The sequence below is a fragment of the Oryctolagus cuniculus genome, chromosome X (assembly GCF_051225735.1).
Source record: "Oryctolagus cuniculus isolate XC-2025 breed Fujian yellow rabbit chromosome X, ASM5122573v1, whole genome shotgun sequence".
NCBI classification, from domain to species: domain Eukaryota; kingdom Metazoa; phylum Chordata; class Mammalia; order Lagomorpha; family Leporidae; genus Oryctolagus; species Oryctolagus cuniculus.
In genome coordinates, this window is record NC_142888.1 from 7,803,293 (window position 1) to 7,823,250 (window position 19,958).

Sequence of the window (19,958 nt, forward strand, 5' to 3'; positions counted from 1 at the left end):
GTGGCTTGGTTGTTTCAGACCAATTAGAGAAGAAGGCTGAACAAAATAATTTGAGGATTTAACAGCACACGTAGACGACATGGATGTTTGGAAAGCATCTCCCTCCTCCCCCCAAGAACAATGTTTTCCCTTGACCTTTTCATAATACCACTAACTCTTAATTTGGTGTTGGTAGAATTTGTTGCATATGAACATGATTTTCACTGAGAATTACACAGATTGTATACATTGAAAAAAGAATATGTATTACATTTTATATTTAGTTGAAAAAAGAATAAAAAGTTTAAAGTCTTATAAACAATACAGTTATGTAGGATTCAGGTTTTATTAAAATGCTACTCATTTTGTGTTTTTAGATTTTATGTCTTGCTAATTTTTAACTTTTAAATGTGAGAATCAGATTTAAATTGGAAAATCTGCTGTTGGAATCCATTTCTTTCAGTCTTTAGTTGGTGGCTGATTTTCAGGAAGAACAAGCCATAGATTTAGAGAAGGTGCTAGAAGTTTTTTTTTTTTAAGTTTTAAAATTTAAATACAGTTAAATCCACTTTTCATACTGTATGTGTTGATGACTTTTGACAGATGCATAGTCATATAGCAACTACCACGATCAAGAAATAGAATAGTTCTATGACCGCCTCTGCCCCCCCCCCCCCCCAATTATCCCCTTTTGTGTCTTTGTGGCCAACCTCCTGCCATCCTCAGACCTTGGCGACCATCACTCTGTTCTGTGTCCCTATAGTTTGTCTTTTTCCGAGTGTGAGTTCAATTCTTCCGTGTTGTTACATGGGTCATTAGTTCATCTCTTTTTATTGTTGAGTAGTATGCCATTGTATACCACAGCTATTCCCATGGATTGAGGGACATTTGGGTTGCTTCCACTTTTTGGTGATTTTGAATAAGTTATATATAGGTTTTTGTTTTGGCATAAATTTTCATTTCTTTTAAAAACTTTTATTTATTTATTTGAAAGGAAGAATTAGAGAGAGAGGGAGGGAGGAAGGGATGGAGAGAGGGAGAGGGAGAGGGAGAGAGAGAGAGAGATCTTCCATCCACTGATTCACTCCTCAGATGGCCGCAATGGCCAGGGCTGGGCCAAGCCAAAGCTGGGAGCCTGGGACCTCATCCTGGTCTCCCATGTAGGTGGCAGGGGCTGAAGACCTTGGGCCATCTTCTGCTGTCTTCCCTGGTACATCAGCAGAGAGCTGAGTGGGCAGTGGAGCAGTTGGGACTCGACGAAAAGCCACTGGGAAACTCATATGGGATGCTGGTGTTGCAGTTGGTGGCTTAACCCACTGCACCACAATGCTGGCCCCAAGTTTTCATTTCTTTTGAGTAAATATCTAGTAGTAGGATTTGTGGGTCATATGTAAATATATATTTAAGTGTATAAGAAACTAGCTTATTTCTTGCCAAAGTGGCTGTTCTGTTTTGTAACTCCCCCTTCCCCGGCAGTGATAGGAATTAGTGGTCCACTTTTTTCCACATCCTTGCCAACACTTGTAAGATATTTTTCCCCATCTTAACAGATGTGTTTGATTGTGGGCTTCATTTATATTTTCCTAATGATTAGTGATATTGTACTTATGAAGATACTTCATAAAGTTCATGGAAAATGGACTTAAAAGATGTTTATTTTGGAGCAAAGTATTGAAATCCATGCATAACTTTTTGGATAGTATGTATTGCCATTAACTGTTTGAAGATCCTGCCTGTGCATGGACTACAAATGTTTGTAAAGATTTATTAAATTTTTTAAAGATTTTATTTATTTATTTGAGAGGTAGAGTTACAGACAGTGAGAGGGAGAGACAGAGAGAAAGGTCTTCCTTTCGTTGGTTCACTCCCCAAATGGCCGCAACGGCCAGAGCTGTGCCGATCTGAAGCCAGGAGCCAGGAGCTTCTTCCTGGTCTCCCACATGGATGCAGGGGCCCAAGGACTTGGGCCATCTTCTACTGCTTTCCCAGGCCACAGCAGAGAGCTGGATTGGAAGTGGAGCAGCTGGGACTAGAACCGGCGCCCATATGGGATGCTGGTGCCGCAAGCAGAGGATTAACCAACTGCGCCACGGTGCTGGCCCAAGATTTATTAATTTAATTGAAAGGCAGAGTGGCAGAGAGAAAGAGAGAGAGAGGGAGGGAGGGAGGGAGGAAGGGTGGGAGAGGGAGGGAGCAACAGAGACAAATGTTCTGTCTGCTGATTCACTCCCCAAATGTCCAAAACAGCCAGGCTGAAGCCAGGAGCCAGGAACTTCATACTTTGGTCGTCATGCATTAGCATGAAGCTGGGTCAGAAGCACTGAGTAGCTGGGACTAGAACCAGCACTCTGATATGGGATACGGGCTTCCCAAGAAACTGCTTAACTGCCTACCCCTCCAATTTTTTTTGTACCAAAACAAATCTATATTTAAAGTCAGAGAAGGACACACACACACACACACACACGGCTTTTTCAGCTGCTGGTTTACTACTCATTGTGTGCAGCCATACCCAGGACTGAGTCAGGCTGAAGCCAGGATCCTGGAACTCAACCTTGGCTTCTCATGTAGGCAGGGACCCAAGTAGTTGAACCATCACCTGCTGCCTCCTAGGGTGTGCACTAGCAGGAAGTTGGCATGGGAATCAGAGCTGGGACATGAACCCTGGCACTCTGATACAGGATTTAGGCATTCCAATTAGCATCTTGACACCATGCCAAACACCTGGCCCAAGTCTATTAGTTCAATTTTTAACGAACTTTTTGAAGTATGCTCATGTGTGTTTATTTTCTATCTGCATATCTTCTTTGGTGACCATTTGGATCTTTTGCTCACTTTTGTATTAAGTGTTTTCTTATTCTTAAGTTTTAAGGACTCCATATGTTGTTGATGCCAATCCTGTATCATATATGCGATTTTCAAAAATATTTCCCCATTGCATGGCTTGTATTTTCACTCAACAATATCTTTCACAGTGCAAAAATTTTAATCATAATGAAATCTAATTAATATTTTCTTTTATGGATGATTTTGTGTCTAAAATATTTTTGCCTAATCCAAGGTAACAAAAGTTTTTCTTATATATTTTTTTTAATATTTATTTATTTGAGGCAGAGTTACAGACAGGCAGAAAGAGAGAGGTCATCCGTCCACTGGTTCATTCTTCAAATGGCCACAATGGCCATAGCTGCACCGATCTGAAGCCAGAAGCTTCTTCTGGGTCTCCCACATGGGTGCAGGGGCCCAAGGACTTGGGCCATCTTTTACCGCTTTCTCAGGCCATAGCAGGGAGCTGGATCAGAAGTGGAGCAGCCGGGACTCGAACCAGTGCCCATATGGGATGCTTTCCAGTGTTGGAGGTGGAGGCTTAACCTACTATGTCACAGACCTGTCCCTTCTTATGTTTTCTTCTAGAAGTTTTATAGTTTAGGTTTTACATTTAGTTCTATGATCTTTCTTTCAGTATGAATCAAAGTTCAGTTTTTTTTTTTTTTACATATACATGTTCTGCTTTTCTAGCACTCTCTGAAAAGATTGTCTTCTTTGATTGCCTTTAAAATGCTGAAAGTTTTAATTGAAAAATTTACACTGTACTTTTCTATCATCATTGTATTTGGTTGTCTGATTATATTATTTATGGTTTTACCACCTACCCAAAACTTTACAGAGTGTTCTAAATTTTGACATGATTTTTTAAAACAAAATTATCATCTGATTCCATTAAAATTAGAAAAATATGCAGTACATTAGTTTAGAGGTAAGGAGGTGTGAAGTCTGATTAATCCACTCCATCCAGATTGGCATTTTGCAAAACACTGCAGTGAGAAGAATACTGGGTCTGGTAAGGGGAGACAATTGTACCATGAGGTCTGCCAAATCGTGTTGCCTTGGGCAAATCACAGCTGCTTCTGACATTTATTTCTCTCTTCCATCCAATGAGAAGGGAAAGTAGATACCCCCCAAGATCTGTTACAACTCAAATAACTTTGGGGTTACTTAGTGTTGATATGAGGGTATTTCAAAATGTTAATGGAAAATGGGATTAAAAGATGTTTATTTTGCTGCAAAAATTTTGAAATCCATGCATAGTTGTTTCATAATACAGATTTTCCATGAATTTTTGAAGACCACTTGTATGCATGAACTTCGAAATTTATTTACACCAAAACAAACATACGTTTTAATTCCATTTTGTCCAAGAGTCTTTTGAAGTCTCCTTGTGGAAGCTCAAGAAGATTGGAAGCTTTGGATCAGGAAAGTAGGGATGGGTCTTTGATACTTTATATTTGTCATTTCCAAAGCACCTATTTGCATGTATCTCTGAATAAATTATTTTTTTAGTGGTAATACACACTTGAAATATGGGTGGTATGTTGATGGTCTCATGACTCTTGTTAACATTGTACACAAGAATTTACAGTGCCAATGGAATTCTTTGTTTTGATTTTAACAGCTGGACCAAGCGACACTCTCCCTAGCAGTGAGGGAAGACTACCTTGATAACAGCACAGAAGCCAAGTCTGTAAGTTTAAGCCATTTTAACTACGTGCCTTGTTGGACTGTTGTCATGTTCATCTCTTGTTGTAAGATCCCTGCTTCTTTACTGCAACTGAGCAGATTCCCAATCCAGGAAACAAAGCCTTTTATCAAGGCAGAGAAGTTCCCTCTCTGTCTTCTGGAAGTCTGGGCATCCAGGTTTTGCAAGTCCCTGCACACAATGCCCTCATGATGTCATTGGGTAGACAGCACACCCAAATGAAGTAACCAAGAAATGAACTTGCAGGCATTCCTCAGAAGTGCAGAGTGTTCACTGTCCATTGCAGGAATAAAGTGGGGGGAAAAAGTGTACCCAGGAGACCAGTGGTTCTCAAATTGTCTGCTTATGAATTGGCTGGGGAGCTTCTAGTAAATGTCAAGCCCTGGAGAGTCTGAGTTAGTAGAGTTGAGGTGGGGTCTAAAAATCTATATTTTGAACAGGTACCCCAGGCTAATGGAGGGTTCATCAGAACCAGAAGGGATCAATCCAGTTAGACTTGGGTTGGCCTGGGAAACCTAGTAGTTTCCTGGAGATCATAAAGAGCTGGTTCATCTATAACTCTACTCATTTTGAAAACTTGATTGACCTTCCAAAGGCACCTCAGACCTAGGTCCTTTGGCTCTGCAGTGATACTAATCTCTTTATATAGAAGGTTCTAGAAGACTTGAAACTAGCCAAGATACCAGGCAGCTTTCTGGCTGAGGGCACACATCAGAGGGGAAAGGCAAGTTTTGCTTTTTGAAAGTGGTCAGAATAAACTTGGCAAACTTGGGGACACCTCCCTTTCTCTTGGAGAAGCAATCAGGCTTGAAATCATCTCTTCTCCCTAAAACGAATCAGTTAAGTCCTAGTTATTCTGCATTCACAATATGTCTTCCAGCCACTGGGTCCCTCCTTCCTATCCTTCTTGCCCTAGGTCCGATGCTGGTCCACATGTGTCTTGATAACAGCAAGTAGTTTTTCAGTCATTTCCTACTCAAGATACAGTTTGAATTATTTACAGGGAGGCCAAGGCCTTTTCTTGACTTGATCCCAAACAACCTTTCCTGCCTCATCTACTCTTGTTCTCCCCCAACAAAAGCCAGTTCATCCACCTCACAGGAGGGCTTCTCCCTGCTCTTGGGCCTGTATTTTTCAAAAGCTATTTCTCCATTTTTTGCAGGCAGGAATTGTTCTTCAACTCTTGAATATTCAAGCCTGTAGCAGCTGTATTAAGGAACTATTTTGATCTCTCTTATGTTATGGCTAGTAATTAAATTTTTATTTTCCTCATTGTGTCACACACTGAGAACCTGATTTAAGCATTATTTAATTTTTCATCGGCACTTCCCTCTCCCAATCTATATACAGAATGCCTAGCAAGCTACCTTGCATGTGTATTGAGTCAATAATTATTTTTGGAATTGAATTAGAAATGACAAAATGTTGTTTCTTTTTATTTGTAAAGCTTGCTTTCTGATTCAATGAATGTTTATTAAGGGTCTCCTATATGCCAAGAACTGTATAGGTCCTGAAGGCATACATATAACATGAAAGAGAGGTGGGTATCATCTGCTGATTCACTCCCCAAATGGCTGCAACAGCTGGAGCTGGGCCAGACTGAGGTCAGGATCCTAGAACTCCATCTGGGTCTTCCACATGGGGGCCCAAGTACTGACTGTCTTCCCAGGCACGTTAGCAGGAAACTGGATTAGAGGTGGAGCAGCAAACATTCAAACTGGCACTCCTATGGGATGCTGGCATTGTAGGTGGTGGCTTAATTTGCTGTGCCACAACACCTGCCCTAATACCTGGTATACTGAGTTCTCACAAATATGTCTGATATGAAAGGTGAGCCCTAATAAGGTTCTTTTTAGGGACTAGTGCTGTGGCGTAGTAGATTAAGCCTCTGCCTTCAGTGCCGACATCCCATATGGGTGCCAGTTTATGTCCTAGCTACTTCTCTTCCAATCCAGCTCTCTGCTAATGTGCCTGGGAAAGCAGTGGAAAATAACCCAAGTCCTTGGGCCCCTGCACCCACATGGGGTACCCAGAGGAAGTTCTTGGGTCCTGGCTTCGGATTGGCGCAGCTCCGGCCATCGCAGCCAATCTGGGGAGTGAACCAGTGGATGGAGGACATTTCTCTCTGTCTGTAACTCTACTTCTCAAATGATTAAATAAGATATTTTTAAAAAGACTTTTTAATCCCATGAAGGAAGTTTTCCCTGTCCTCCAGGGGTAGGGAACATATGGCCTATGGGCCATGTAAGGCCTGCATAATCATTTGGTCTGGTCCTGCCAAGGCGATTGCAGGTGGAACTCAAAATTCAATAAATGTATAGCAGGCTAATTTTGAAGTTGATAATTTGGTGTGGCTCATGAATGATGTTATAAGTGTCCAAATGGTCCCTGGCAGAAAAATGATTCCCCACCCCTGCATCAACGTCATGATGGACAGCACCCAAATAGGTTTTGAAGAAAATCTATATTTGTTATTTTCTAGGATTTTTGCCATCATTCCTCTCTTCTCTCCCTTCTTTCTTTTTTTTCTCTGAGCTATGGAAAAGTTTGCGAGCACTGTGAAAAACAGAAAGACACAGGGCTACAACCCCTGCAGTCACCTTTTTTATTTCTTAGAGTGAAGGTGGGTAAATTGAGCTGGAAGAGAATAAATCACATTTCTCATCAGTCTTCATGGAGCAGCCCTCCTGCTTTTAGAAACAGTTCTTTCCCATTATTCTATTAAAGCCTCACTTGCCTGGAAAGAGGATGTCTGACCTTTAGCTTTCTATTCCTGGCTCATTTGGAGACTTTTTGTGTATCTGCAATATCGTCAGTTGCCAGAAAACTTGTTCTCGTGACACTTGATGGCTGGATGATTTTGCCTGCCATGGCAACAGTACCTAAGTAGCCATCACTCTTGTCTCCTAAAGTGGCAGGTGGGTGGCTGGCATTGCATAACACCTGTACCAGACTTCGAGTCCTGAGTGAAAATCAAGGCCTTTTATCTTCACCTACTGTTTCTGCTCTTCTGTGTCTCTGAAACGTACTTCCTAATAAGCTAATGTCATGGTCACTTGTTTCTTCATCTCTTACAGTATCGAGATGCCCTGTACAAGTTCATGGTGGATACTGCTGTGCTCTTAGGAGCTAACATTTCCCGAGCAGAGCATGACATGAAGTCGGTGCTTAGGTTGGAAATTAAGATAGCCGAGGTATGTCTTGATCAGAAATCTTTTTCCTTTCCTTATTTTACAGGCAGTATATCCTGAATGAAAATATAAATGGGGGCCAAATAATAGCCTTCTGTGTAATGGGGTCAAAGGTCGAACTCCGAGCATCCTCTCTGGGAAGCAACATGAAGCCCCATGGCATAAAAACACCTGATTCCTCCAGGTCCCAAAGTGAAGGCTATAGGGGTGCCTGTATGCTGCTCAGCTGTTGCCAGAGAGTACAGCATGGAGACCCTCCGACTCTTTTTGCTAGAGAATGACTGTGTGGCCCAGGTAGAATACTGCTGACTAATCATCCTTTATTGATTTAGCTTGAATAGACGGTTGCCTTATAATCCACTCTTCTTTTATACCATTCCCACTGCGAGTCGGTCTGGGCTCAGGGAGAGCTGGCCACCAATTCTGGATATAAAATTTGATAGCATCTAGGGCATCCTAAAAAGCATTTTAAAGCTCCCTTTCTGGGGCTACTTTGCACCGACTCTTGTTTGGCATTATTTTCTCGTCCCACTTCATTGGGTGTCATTGTGGCATTGATAATGTTAGCTGTAAGTCACCTAAAGTTATTGTAGGCTCATCGTAGAGAAAAAGAACAGACTTGTGGGATAATAGTAAGAAATACAAAATGGCTAGCTTTGCTTATAGAGTACCGTTTTTTTTCTAGACGAAACAAAGTGTAAAATCCCTATGTGTCCTCAGGTCCAGAGGTGAAATCAGTGAAATACAATGAAATCAGCTAGAGGGGAAATCCTGTGGCAAAAAAAATACTGTTACCAAGAAACCTTTGCATGTGGGTTGGTAATCTTTTCTAACAGATGTTAGCAGAACTGTGGAGGTGATGAAGAGTCCAAGTGTTTATTGGCTTTGTGTCTGGCAATGTGGTGCTGTGTGTTGAGGTCTGGAGCAGATGGAGAGATGGAGGTAAATCAGGCTCTCTGCTGTGCTGGTGCAGTCAGTGCATCCGCTCCAGACTCCTACTTGCCGTACAAAAAGGTCATCCCTGCATGTCGCCTTTGAAGACTGAAGGCTGTTGTAGGTGTTTTGAAGTCCAGGATTGTGTCTCTAAGCCATGTCTAGAGGCTGTCTGGATTCCCTTCCCAGGCAAATAGGAGGCTCAGAGCTTTAATTTGGACTGAAGCTCTGATACAGAAGGGAAGGCCTTGCCCTGAGCCAGGGATTGGGACCAAAAGGGAACTAAAAACAGCTGGGCTGAAGCAAGACTGGGAATTGTCAAGAGCCTAAATGAAGTGACAAATCCATTGTGTGGAGGGGAGTTGTTGGCAGAGAGCTGGAAACAGCTCTTAGGCCAAAGGGCTCCAACCTGGGAGTGCAAGCCTGAATCCAGGGAGGAGGAGGGGTGGGTGGAAGAGGGACATGGACCTTCTCTGGGGCAATGATGCACACGGGGCCAGGAAGCTGTTTGTAAAGCACAGGTAGACCACCTGTGCAGGGTGAGGAGAAGAAAGCTCAGGGCACCAAAGCACTTAGCAAAGACGGGCAAGATGGCTGCTGCTCAGACCTCTGTGATTTCTCCATGAAAAATCTACAGTGTGAGAGTGTTTGGCCTGCTCACATTTCAGGTCACTAGATACCTTCCAAGTGAGTAGAACATATGGTCCTAGGGAACTTTGAGAGGCGGGGGAAACAGGACAGTTCTGTCCAGCACAAGTAAGTCTTTGTAAATACAACCATGGACATGTGTGTGTTTCATCAGTCCCACATACAGAGATGTGTGCACAAGGAGGGCTCTCACTGGTGGAGTGACCCTTGTGATTGGCACCAAGTAGAGTTTAATTGGAAAGGCTTGCTAAGGAAGATGAATTTCAGGCAAGTCTTGAACCAAACCATGGAGATGGTGACAGTGAATATCAGTGCACAGGAGGAGTGTCATGTTTGAAGTTAAAGGGAGCAAGCTTAATGCAAGGAACTACGGTGATGGAAGGACTTAAGTCACAACCACGATGTGGTTCGGATGTGGATATAGGAGCCACTGTCTGAGAATGGAAAGATTCATATGATCCTCGAGGAAGACACTATTGTTGCTGTTCCTAGTTTAGGTCAAACCTGGCGGAAACTGGAAGCCCAGATTTGGCTTCCGCACAGGGCCAACAGTTTGTGTGTTGGTAGTGGACAGAATATGAGGAGTCAGGGCCAGAGATGCAGGTTTGTAGGTGGTGACTGAATCCACGCATGTAGCACTGGGATGAGGAGGCTCTCAAGGCCCAAGAAACAGGAGAGGGAAATGAAGGAATGAGCTGTTGAGAACATGAGCATGAGTGGCAGTGGCATCTGGGTAGTCTGGTGTTTAGTAGTCAAAATTGGTGCCTAAGGACAAGGGATGGTCTGTGGCTAATGAAATACTGAGGTCATTATTTGGAGACCACAGGAGAGGATTTTTGCCTCAATTGTTCAACTTGAGTTTGACTGTCAAAACCCAGCCAGCAGTAGGCTTTGCCCATTCACATTATAGATGCTGAGGAGATTCCGGGTAGCTATGTTTGTACTGGGAGCAACAGTTCACACTGAAGAGGACATGAAAGGTTTTTTTTTTTTTTTAAATTTTTTTAATTGTAATCCTGCTTCAAGTGATGTCATTTTTTTCCTTCACCTTCCCCCACCCCCTCACTTGGCACCACACCAGAGTCTTAGAAAACTTTATAATACTATGCAGATGTTTTGGCACACATGGGAAGTACTCATAGAGTAAGAAACAGTTCATTTGAAAAAATAATCAAAATCTCTTTCCAACAGATAATGATTCCACATGAAAACCGAACCAGTGAGGCCATGTACAACAAAATGAACATTTCTGAACTCAGTGCTATGATTCCTCAGGTTGGTGAAAGCTATCCAGGAAAGTTTCTCTTAACAGCTCAGTTTACAAGCAATTGTATTTTGTCTCTTTGTAAATATTTATCTTATAAAACCTACTATCAGTCTTTTTGGTTATCATCATCTTTGTCAATTAGCTCGTAAAATATCCCTTGTTTTTGTGTTAAAATGCCTTCTGTTACAGGGAACAGAAGGTCGTTCCAAGAGTGGCTTCAAAATTTACATCTGTTTTCCTACCTGGGAAACATCTAGACATAAATGCTTGTTGGTGTTGGGTCAACTATTTAACTTTGTTGTCAAAGACCCAAGTTCTTACTGTCCTTCCATTCTTTTTTAAAGATTTATTTATTTTATTTGAAAGTCAGAGTTACATAGAGAGAGGAGAGGGAGAGGGAGAGAGGTCTTCCATCCGCTGGTTCACTCCCCAATTGGCCACAATGGCCAGAGCGGTGCTGATCCAAAGCCAGGAGCGAGCCAGGAGCTTCCTCCTGGTCTCCCACATGGGTACAGGGGCCCAAGGACTTGGGACATCTTCTACTGCTTTCCCAGGCCACAGCAGAGAGCTGGATCGGAAGTGGAGCAGCTGAGTCTCGAACAGCGCCCATATGGGATGCTGGCACTGCAGGCCATGTTGTTAGCCCATTGTGCCACAGCGCCACCCCCCCCCCTTTTTTTTAAGATTTATTTACTTATTTGAAAGGCAGAGCTACAGAGAGATAGAGGCAGAGAGAGAGAAAGAGAGGTCTTCCGTCTGCTGGTTTGCTCCCCAAATGGTCACAGTGGCCAAAGCTGAGCTGATAGGAAGCCAGGAGCTTCTTCCAGGTCTCCCACATAGGTGCAGGAGCCCAAGCACTTGGGCCATCCTCGACTGCTTTCCTAGGCCAAAGCAGAGAGCTGGATCGGAAGTGGAGCAGCTGGGACTTGAACTCGTGCCCCTATGGGATGCTGACACCACAGGCAGTGGCTTTACCTGCTATGCCACAGCACTGGCCTCTGTCTTTCCATTCTGCTTAGTGTGTTGGCTTTTTGACTTCATGTTTGATTACTCATGGTTGCAAGGTGACTACCACAGATCCATATGTCACATCTGCCATCAGGGCAGGAAGAAGGAGGAAGGGCCATAATAGCTATGTCTAACTTTTTTATCAGGAAGGCAACAATAAGAAAAAGCCTTTTTAGACTATCCCAGATGTCTTCTCTTCATTGATTATTGGGTAGAATTGGATCATATGACCACCCTTAACTACAGGGAGCCTGGGCAAGTGAGTGACTCGTTGTCCATTTCGGTAGTGGAGGCGGGCAGGTCATCAGTCCAAAACACCAGATGCTGCTTTGTGTTACAGCGTGATACTGTGAAGAGTGGAGTCCCATTACTCTGTGTCGCTGCTGGTTTCCCCCTGCGTTCAGAAAGGCTGCACAGGCAGAGGAGACCGGCCAGGGCCTGGGCATCTCTATGCATGTGTATGTGGGGGTGAGGGAGAGTGCAGGTTAGAGACAGGGAAAGGGAAGGGGGCAGCATACAGGCTAGAGGGAGAATGTAGACGGAGGGAGGGAAGTGCACGATAAAAGGAAGGGAGAGGGTGGGAGAAGGAAGAATGCTTGAAGAAGAGACGCCGGGAGAACATAGGAGGGGAGAGAAGAGAATGCAGAGAAATGAAGGAGGGAAGAGCGCAAGGGGCAGCGAAGGGGAGCAGGGACAGCGTCCTGGAGGGTGCCTAGTACCCTGGGAGTGTGCGTGTGTCCACACGACGATGGCACAGAATCCCTGGTCCATGGGCGGCTAAGGATGGATGACAGTGATCAGGGCATGCTGTTCCGCAGGTCAGCAGTTACTTGGTGTAACATAGCAGGGAGTGCGTTGTGCTCACCCTACTCTCTCTGCCTTTCTTCTTACCTGCTGCCTAACAGGTTGTCTCGCTGTTTTTTCTCCCTCCCCTCAGTTCGACTGGCTGGGCTACATCAAGAAGGTCATCGATACCCGACTCTACCCTCACCTGAAAGACATCGGTCCCTCTGAGAACCTGGTGGTTCGCGTTCCCCAGTACTTTAAAGATTTGTTCAGGATATTGGGCTCGGAGAGGAAGAAGTAAGAACTCACACGTGAATTGTAGTGACTTTGTTTTTCCTTTGAATCATAATGATCTCCTTTGTTGGCTCCTTTGAAAAATTGTTTTTAAAGAAAGTTACATTCCAAGAGTCATAGAGAACATAATGGTACCTTTTGTGACAAATTGGCCTAAACTGTTGTCTGGGGTGATTTAATTGCTGCGATGACAGCAAACGCGCAATGATTTTACCTCTTATTTCTGGTCTTTCTCTGTACTGTTCTCTCTGAGTCTACATTGTTTACTGGTTTGGGGAACCAGTTATATAATGATTTTATTTTTTAAAGACTTCTGTGAACATCTTTTTTCTCCAGTTAATTCTTGTTTTTTTTGCTTCCCCTTTTCCTGGTTTCACTGTAGCCAGTAAGTCACTTTTGGCAAGAACCCAAAGTGCCGGTGTTGAAAGGACATACAACTACTTTAAAAGCTGTGGATAAATTACACTGATGAAGCAAGTTTAGGATCTCTCAGGGTTTTATTATTTTAATGAATGTTTTAGAATTTGTTGCTTTGCTAGTTTATTACTACAAAGAAAAGAAATCCTAAAAATGCCCAAGAGAGTTTTACATGTTCATTCAGATTTGACTACAGCAAGGTCAGCTGGGTTACAGAACCAATTCACTAAGCTAATTGTTAGGCCATGATGAGAAATCTTGTCTTCTTGTATGGACTCAGACAAGTCTATATTGTCAGGAGTTACATAAAGAAAAAAAATAAGGTACCTACAGTAGTCCTAGGAGTAAAATGTAGCATCCACCCCCACCTGTGGAGACACACAGACCCCTGTGAAGAGTCACTTCTCTTTTTAAGAGATCTTCTGATGATAAAAGTACTCCACGCCCTTGGAAGAAAATAAAGACCTGGGAGAAAATAAACAGTGCATTCTGTTGTGGTTATGCAGCAGGTTAAGCTATTTCCTGCAATGCTGGCATCCAGTATGAGTGCTAGTTCAAGTCCCAGCTGTTCCACTGCTGAGTCACCTCTCTGCTCATGCACCTAGGAAGGCAGCAGAGGATAGCGCAAGTGCTTGGGCCCCTGCCATCCATGTGGGAGACCCAGATGGAGTTCTGGGTTCCTGGTTTTGGCCTTGACCATGTTCCGGCTCTCTCTTTGTCTCTCCCTCTTTCTCTTCTAAGTAAATAAATAAATATTTAAAGAAAACACTTTAGAATTCTGCCATTTAGAGATAAGTAGTGATTCTTTGAAAAATTTTTTTAAAATATTATTTATTTGAAAGGCAGACACACACACACACACACACACACACACACACAGGTCTTCCTTCCGCTGATTCATTCCCCAAATGGCTGCAATAGCTGGAGCTGGGCCAGTCCAAAGCTAGGAGCCAGGAGCTTCTTCCAGGTTTCCCACGTGGGTGCAGGGGACCCAAGCACTTGGCCTATTTTCCACTGCTTTTCCAGGCACATTAACAGGGAGCTGTATTGGAAGTGGAGCAGCCAGACTCAAACCTGTACCCACATGGGGTGCAGGCACTGCAGGTGGTGGCTTTATCTGCTACAACACAGCGCCAGCCCCATCTTTGAAAAATTTTTAAATGAAAATTGAATCTGGCCAGTGCCGTGGCTCAATAGGCTAATCCTCCACCTGCGGCGCTGGCTCCCCGGGTTCTAGTCCCGGTCGGGGCGCCGGATTCTGTCCCGGTTGCCCCTCTTCCAGGCCAGCTCTCTGCTGTGGCCCAGGAGGGCAGTGGAGGATGGCCCAAGTGCTTGGGCCCTGCACCTGGCTACCAGCTTCGGATCAGCGTGGTGCACCGGCCGCAGTGGCCATTGTGGGGGTGAACCAATGGTAAAGGAAGACCTTTCTCTCTCTCTCTCTCTCTCTCTCTCTCTCTCTCTTTCCACTCTGCCTGTCAAAAAAAAAATTGAATCTAAAGGTAGGTAAGTGTAACATGTACCAGGAATCTTAAAAAAAAATCATGGGAAATACATGTCATGAAGAAACTACATGTGAATTTCAGAAATATTTTGCATCATATAAATTAGTCTTTTAAATTTCTTTTTCATTTATTTGAAAGACAGAGTTATAGAGATAGAGACACACGCAGAGGGATAGGGGGAGAGACAGAGCTGGTTCACTCCCCAAATGGTCATGATGACAAGGGCTGTGCCAGTCTGAAGCCAGGAACCCAGAACTTTATCTGGGTCTCCCACCTGTGTGCATGGGCTCAAGCACTTGGGCCATCTTCAGCTGCTCTCCCAAGCCATGACCAGAGAGCTGGATCATGAGTGGCACAGCTAAGACACAAAGTGGTGCCCATGTGGGATACCAGAGTCACAGGCATTAGCTAAACCTGCTGTACCACAATGTCAGCCCCAAGAAACTCATCTTTTAGTTTCATTTTCTCATGACCTTTGCAATATACCTCATGTATGTGTGGTAGAGCCTTGCTATTGGAACTGTGCTTCATGGGCTGGTAACGCCAACAGCATCACCTTGGGCCCTTATTAAGAATACAGATTCCAAGGCTCTGCTCTATAGACTGATAGAGATGGGTAAGTCCACAAAATTTGAATTTTAAAGAAGCATCATAGGAGCCTTTTAGGACTAGCCTTTTGAGGGGGGAAGGAGATTACTACATTAGAAAATTTCTTTGTAAGTATTTTGTAGCTCTAAAATACTATAAAAATATAACATGATTTTTCTACTTGTATGCTGTTGAGTTACTGAATATGCTTAAAATTTTGCTAGTAATTTCCATTGAAAGGTAGCAGTTGCCATGTTAGACATTCATTCTATAGCAACTAGTGAGTCGGTTTCTTCTAGGGACTATGTTATCCTCAGTTATAAAATATTAGGTACTTTTGGAAATTGTAGTTTACTTCTACAAAGGCCTAATTTGTGACCAGGGGATAGACTGGGTCTTGGTTTATTGTATTAGAAAAATCAACTCTGTGGTGATGATTTGACTGTAGAATTGTAGGACCTTTGATAATTTCAGGGAACAGGAAAAACCATGATTGGTGGGATTTTAGTCTGGTAACTGAAAGTGTAGACAAATGTAAACATAGCGAACACCGAGGGAAGAAATTAGAACAATTACCTGCAGATATCATGCACATATATAACTTGAGTTGAAAATCAAGACAAAATGGAGTATCTCTTGTGTGGTGTTACCCCTCAATAACCAAGTCATCAAAAGCAATTTGTGTCTGGTGTAGTCTCGTGTCATTTTGGGAAGGTCCTTTTGGGTTCCTAGAGTTGACATATCAGGACATGCCAAGTGCTCTAACAGGCACCTCTAAACTGTCATTGGCTTGAAAAATAAAAATCATGTCTTCTGCTCATGGAACAGCCCAACATGCATGTCCCTTGAAGTCAACTTTCTTCCAAATGCCAACTCAGGAATGCAGGCCCCCTCCATCATGTGGCTCTGCCCTCCTCTAGGTTTTTGGCATCCTCTCCATTTAGCTGGTGGATGGGAAAAGAGAGCATGGGAGATCATGTGGATTTATGTGGGAAGGCCTAGAAGTAGCATATATCACTTTGACCCATATGGAAAATTTATGAAAACATGTTAGCAAACCCAAATAGTTTTTCTGTAGAATATAAGGTGTTAAGAGTACCAATGTTTACATTTAGACACATTTATCTCATCTGCCTTTACCCAATTTACATTTAGCAGTAACACCTGGATGAGTAAAGATGTTGGTATTAGACCATACCTCTATCTCAATTAATTGCATTCATATGGGATTCTACTCTTTTTATAAAACTAACTATAAATTGGTAACATTAAACCAGAGACTGCAAAATCCACCTTAGGGACTATAACGAGTTACTGATTACCCACTGCTGTTTCATGGAGTACTGATTTCCCATTGCTATATCATCAGAAACCTGTTAAAACAAATTGCAAAATAAGTTTGGCAAGTTATTGTTTACCATTATGCTAGGTTTAATGGGAGAGGGCATCCATCAGAGCAGATGGGCACCCCTCCTGAGATTCCTAAGGGGAATCTGATAGGTGATAGAATAAGGGGCTGTTATGCAAAAGGAGATATGTCTGGAAATAGTAATTAACCCGGTGAGCCTGCTGGTTTGAAGGGCCCGTAGCCTTGATCATTATTTCACGTAGGTTGAGAGATACTTGGGTGTAGAATTTCTGAAATTTCTCTCAGGGCTTTATGGCCCTTTGGTACAGGGCAGAATAGATGCCAAAGTGGCCAGGTTAAAAGGGAGGGGCAGAACAGAGGAGGAAGGTTTAGGAAGAGAGAGAGGCAGTTTTTGCTGTTAACCCGGAGCTAAATAAAATCCCTAGGAAATGCTTGCTAATGGGACCAGGAAATTGAGTTTGTAGGAACTGAGGAGACCTGCCAAAATCAGCTTGACATTCAGTTACAAGGCGGGACAAAACCCATCAAAAGACTTGATTTGCAATCCTTTGTCCTGTTTGGCTTGCTCTAGATAGAAAAAAGAGCCATCAGAAGGGTGGGGTTGGCTGGCACCGCGGCTCACTAGGCTAATCCTCCGCCTAGCGGCGCCGGCACACCGGGTTCTAGTCCCGGTCGGGGCGCTGGATTCTGTCCCGGTTGCCCCTCTTCCAGGCCAGCTCTCTGCTGTGGCCAGGGAGTGCAGTGGAGGATGGCCCAAGTGCTTGGGCCCTGCACCCCATGGGAGACCAGGGTAAGTACCTGGCTCCTGCCATCGGATCAGCACGGTGCGCCGGCCTCGGCGGCCATTGGAGGGTGAACCAACGGCAAAAGGAAGACCTTTCTCTCTGTCTCTCTCTCTCACTGTCCACTCTGCCTGTCAAAAAAAAAAAAAAAAAAAAAAAGAAGGGTGGGGTTGGGGTTGGTGACTTGTTTACAGTAAACTGTGAGTTCAAAAGGATCCCTTGCTATTCTTACAATAAAATTGGATCTGGAGGGGGAAGAGTGAAGACCAATTGGAAGACCAGGGCTGGAGGGTTGATGGCAAACTTGCCTTAGCTTCTCCTGGAGGAGGGTGTTAGAGAGGATCATAGATAAGGCAGGGGGTGTAGACTTGGGCAAAGGCTGGTTCTATGATAGGGGCGAGCAGGAGCTTAGATTTCCCATACTTTGAGTGACACGATGAGAGCCGGAGTTTGGGCTTTTTAGAGAGAGCTTTGGAAGTTAAGAGAGTTTGAGTCGGAGGACATGAGTGGAGATAGAAGGCTTAGACATAGGAAATCTCCTTCCACTTTTCCGAATGCTCACAGAAGTGGTAGAGATCCCAATAATGTTGGGGTTAAATGTGCCATTAAGCAGCCATTTAGATGGGTTGTCAAGGTAGGAGACAACTGAGAGGAGGATCATATGGAATATGGGACAAAGCTCCCATGGCGACCTGTAGAGTTGGACTGGTGGAAATCAGGCGTCCCTGAGATCACAGCCATCTGATGTGGGAACAGAGGGTGGGTCGTTTCCCATGCACCCACTAGAGCCCAGGGCATAGCCCTTAGAAGGGAAACAGGGGATTGAGTCATCACCCACACCTGCTGTTACCTGGACACAGTCCATAGAGGTACGAGGCTGTAGGAGTTGTGTTGCCTGGTACCAGGACTTCAGGGTGAAGTCCCGTAGAACCACAACCCATAGAGAGTCGCAATGAGAGGATCCTCCACCTGCCCCACTTTACCTAAGGAATTTTGGAGGGCTGATGTTTGGCTGGAGACCTCAGAATGTTTGGTGACAGAGAAGGAGGTCCAGGGGTGAGTTTTGTGGTTGGTAGAAGTCCAGGATCCCGAGGCAGCTCCCATCCCCAAGGGGACAACAGGTTCGAAGGGAGATCCTGGTTCCAGGTTTTAGCACCAATGAAAGATCATAAAAAAACATACCAAACACTGGAGTAAGGGAAAAGGTTTATTGTTGGGTGGGGGAAACTTGACAGGCTGCCTACCTGTGCATGAAAGACCAGCAAAGGCTTCTTGTAAAAAATCTTCCAAGTCATGGGGGCCAGGGCTGTGGTGCAGCAGGTTAATGCCCTGACTTGAAGTGCCGGCATCCCATATGGGCGCCGGTTCAAGACCTGGCTGCTCTACTTCCGATCCAGATCTCTGCTAAGACCTGGGAAATCAGTAGAAGATGGCCCAAGTTCATGGTCCCCTGCACCCACACCCATGTAGGAGACCTGCAAGAAGCTCCTGGCTCCAGGCTTCAGATCGGTGCAGCTCCGGCTGTCGCGGCCATCTGGCGAGTGAACCAGCGGATAGAAGACCTTTCTCTCTGTCTCTGTCTCTGTCTCTCTCTCTCTCTTTCTCTCTGTGTGTATGTAAAACTCTGACTTTCAAATAAATAAATAAATCTTTAAAAAATTGTCATTAAAAAAAAATCTTCCAAGTCAGAGGATTCAGGAAAAGGATTTCATATTGCACTCTTAGTAGTGGGTTCTCTTCCTCTATTTTATTTATTGCCATTTGGGGAAGTTATCATACTGCTGAAAATGCTTTTTGGGACCAAAAAAAATTTATGATGTGTTATTTTCCAGGACTGTTGCTGTTGCTGAGTTGGATTTTTTTTTGATATATTTGATCATTAGGTGGCAGTGATTCAGTCATTATGGTGGTGGCTGTTCCTGGCGTGATGATATTAGCACTCCAAAGCTGTGCTCCATAGCATCCTGTCAGCCTATTTATAGCACAGTGGAGCATCAGCGCCATTGTCACCCTGTGTGAGTTTCCTCGCACTCCATCTTCCAGTGCTCAGATCTCTTGTTGTTATGCTATCATCTTGGTAATTCCTTGGCCAAGAAAGCTTAACTATTGTCTTTTTATACTCACAGATATCTGCAAATTACCTTTCTTGGAGTGTTTTGGAATCTCTATGAATGGTCAAGAAATCTTAGCTGAATTTGAGGTTCTCTTTGATCCCTATGTGGTGCGCAAGAGTGCAGTGGTTTCAGAGTTAGACACACTCGCCTCTGGTCTGGCCCTCAATGCTCACTGTAGTGGTTCACTTATTTGGCCACACATTGGGCTTAGTGAGGGTAGATTTTTTTTTTTAAGATTGATTTATTTGAAAGGCAGAGTTACAGAGAGAAAGAGGGAGGTCTTCCATCCGTTAGTTCACTCCCCAGGTGGCCACAACAGAGCTGCACCGATCCGAAGCCAGGAGCCAGGAGCTTCTTCCGGGTCTCCCACGCAGGTGCAGAGGCCCAAGGACTTGGGCCTTCTTCCATTACTTTCCCAGGCCATAGCAGAGAGCTGGATTGGGAGTGGAGCAGCTGGGACACGAACTGGTGCCCGTATGGGATGCCAGCACTGTAGGCGACAGCTTTACCTGCTACACCACAGCATCGGCCCTGGGAGTAGAT

General features: G+C 44.1%; 1 protein-coding gene across 5 annotated transcripts in view; it reads left to right on the forward strand.

Annotated features, from left to right (window-relative positions):
• Window positions 1-19,958, forward strand: part of PHEX (phosphate regulating endopeptidase X-linked) — a 233,611-nt gene that overhangs the window by 47,687 nt on the left and 165,966 nt on the right. For all 5 annotated transcript variants that reach the window (XM_002719974.6, XM_089324706.1, XM_089324703.1 and 2 more), the window contains 4 exons: window positions 4,433-4,501; window positions 7,594-7,710; window positions 10,480-10,563; window positions 12,501-12,646. In XM_002719974.6, coding sequence (XP_002720020.1) covers window positions 4,433-4,501; window positions 7,594-7,710; window positions 10,480-10,563; window positions 12,501-12,646 — 416 coding nt within the window. The remainder of the gene's footprint in view (window positions 1-4,432; window positions 4,502-7,593; window positions 7,711-10,479; window positions 10,564-12,500; window positions 12,647-19,958) is intronic.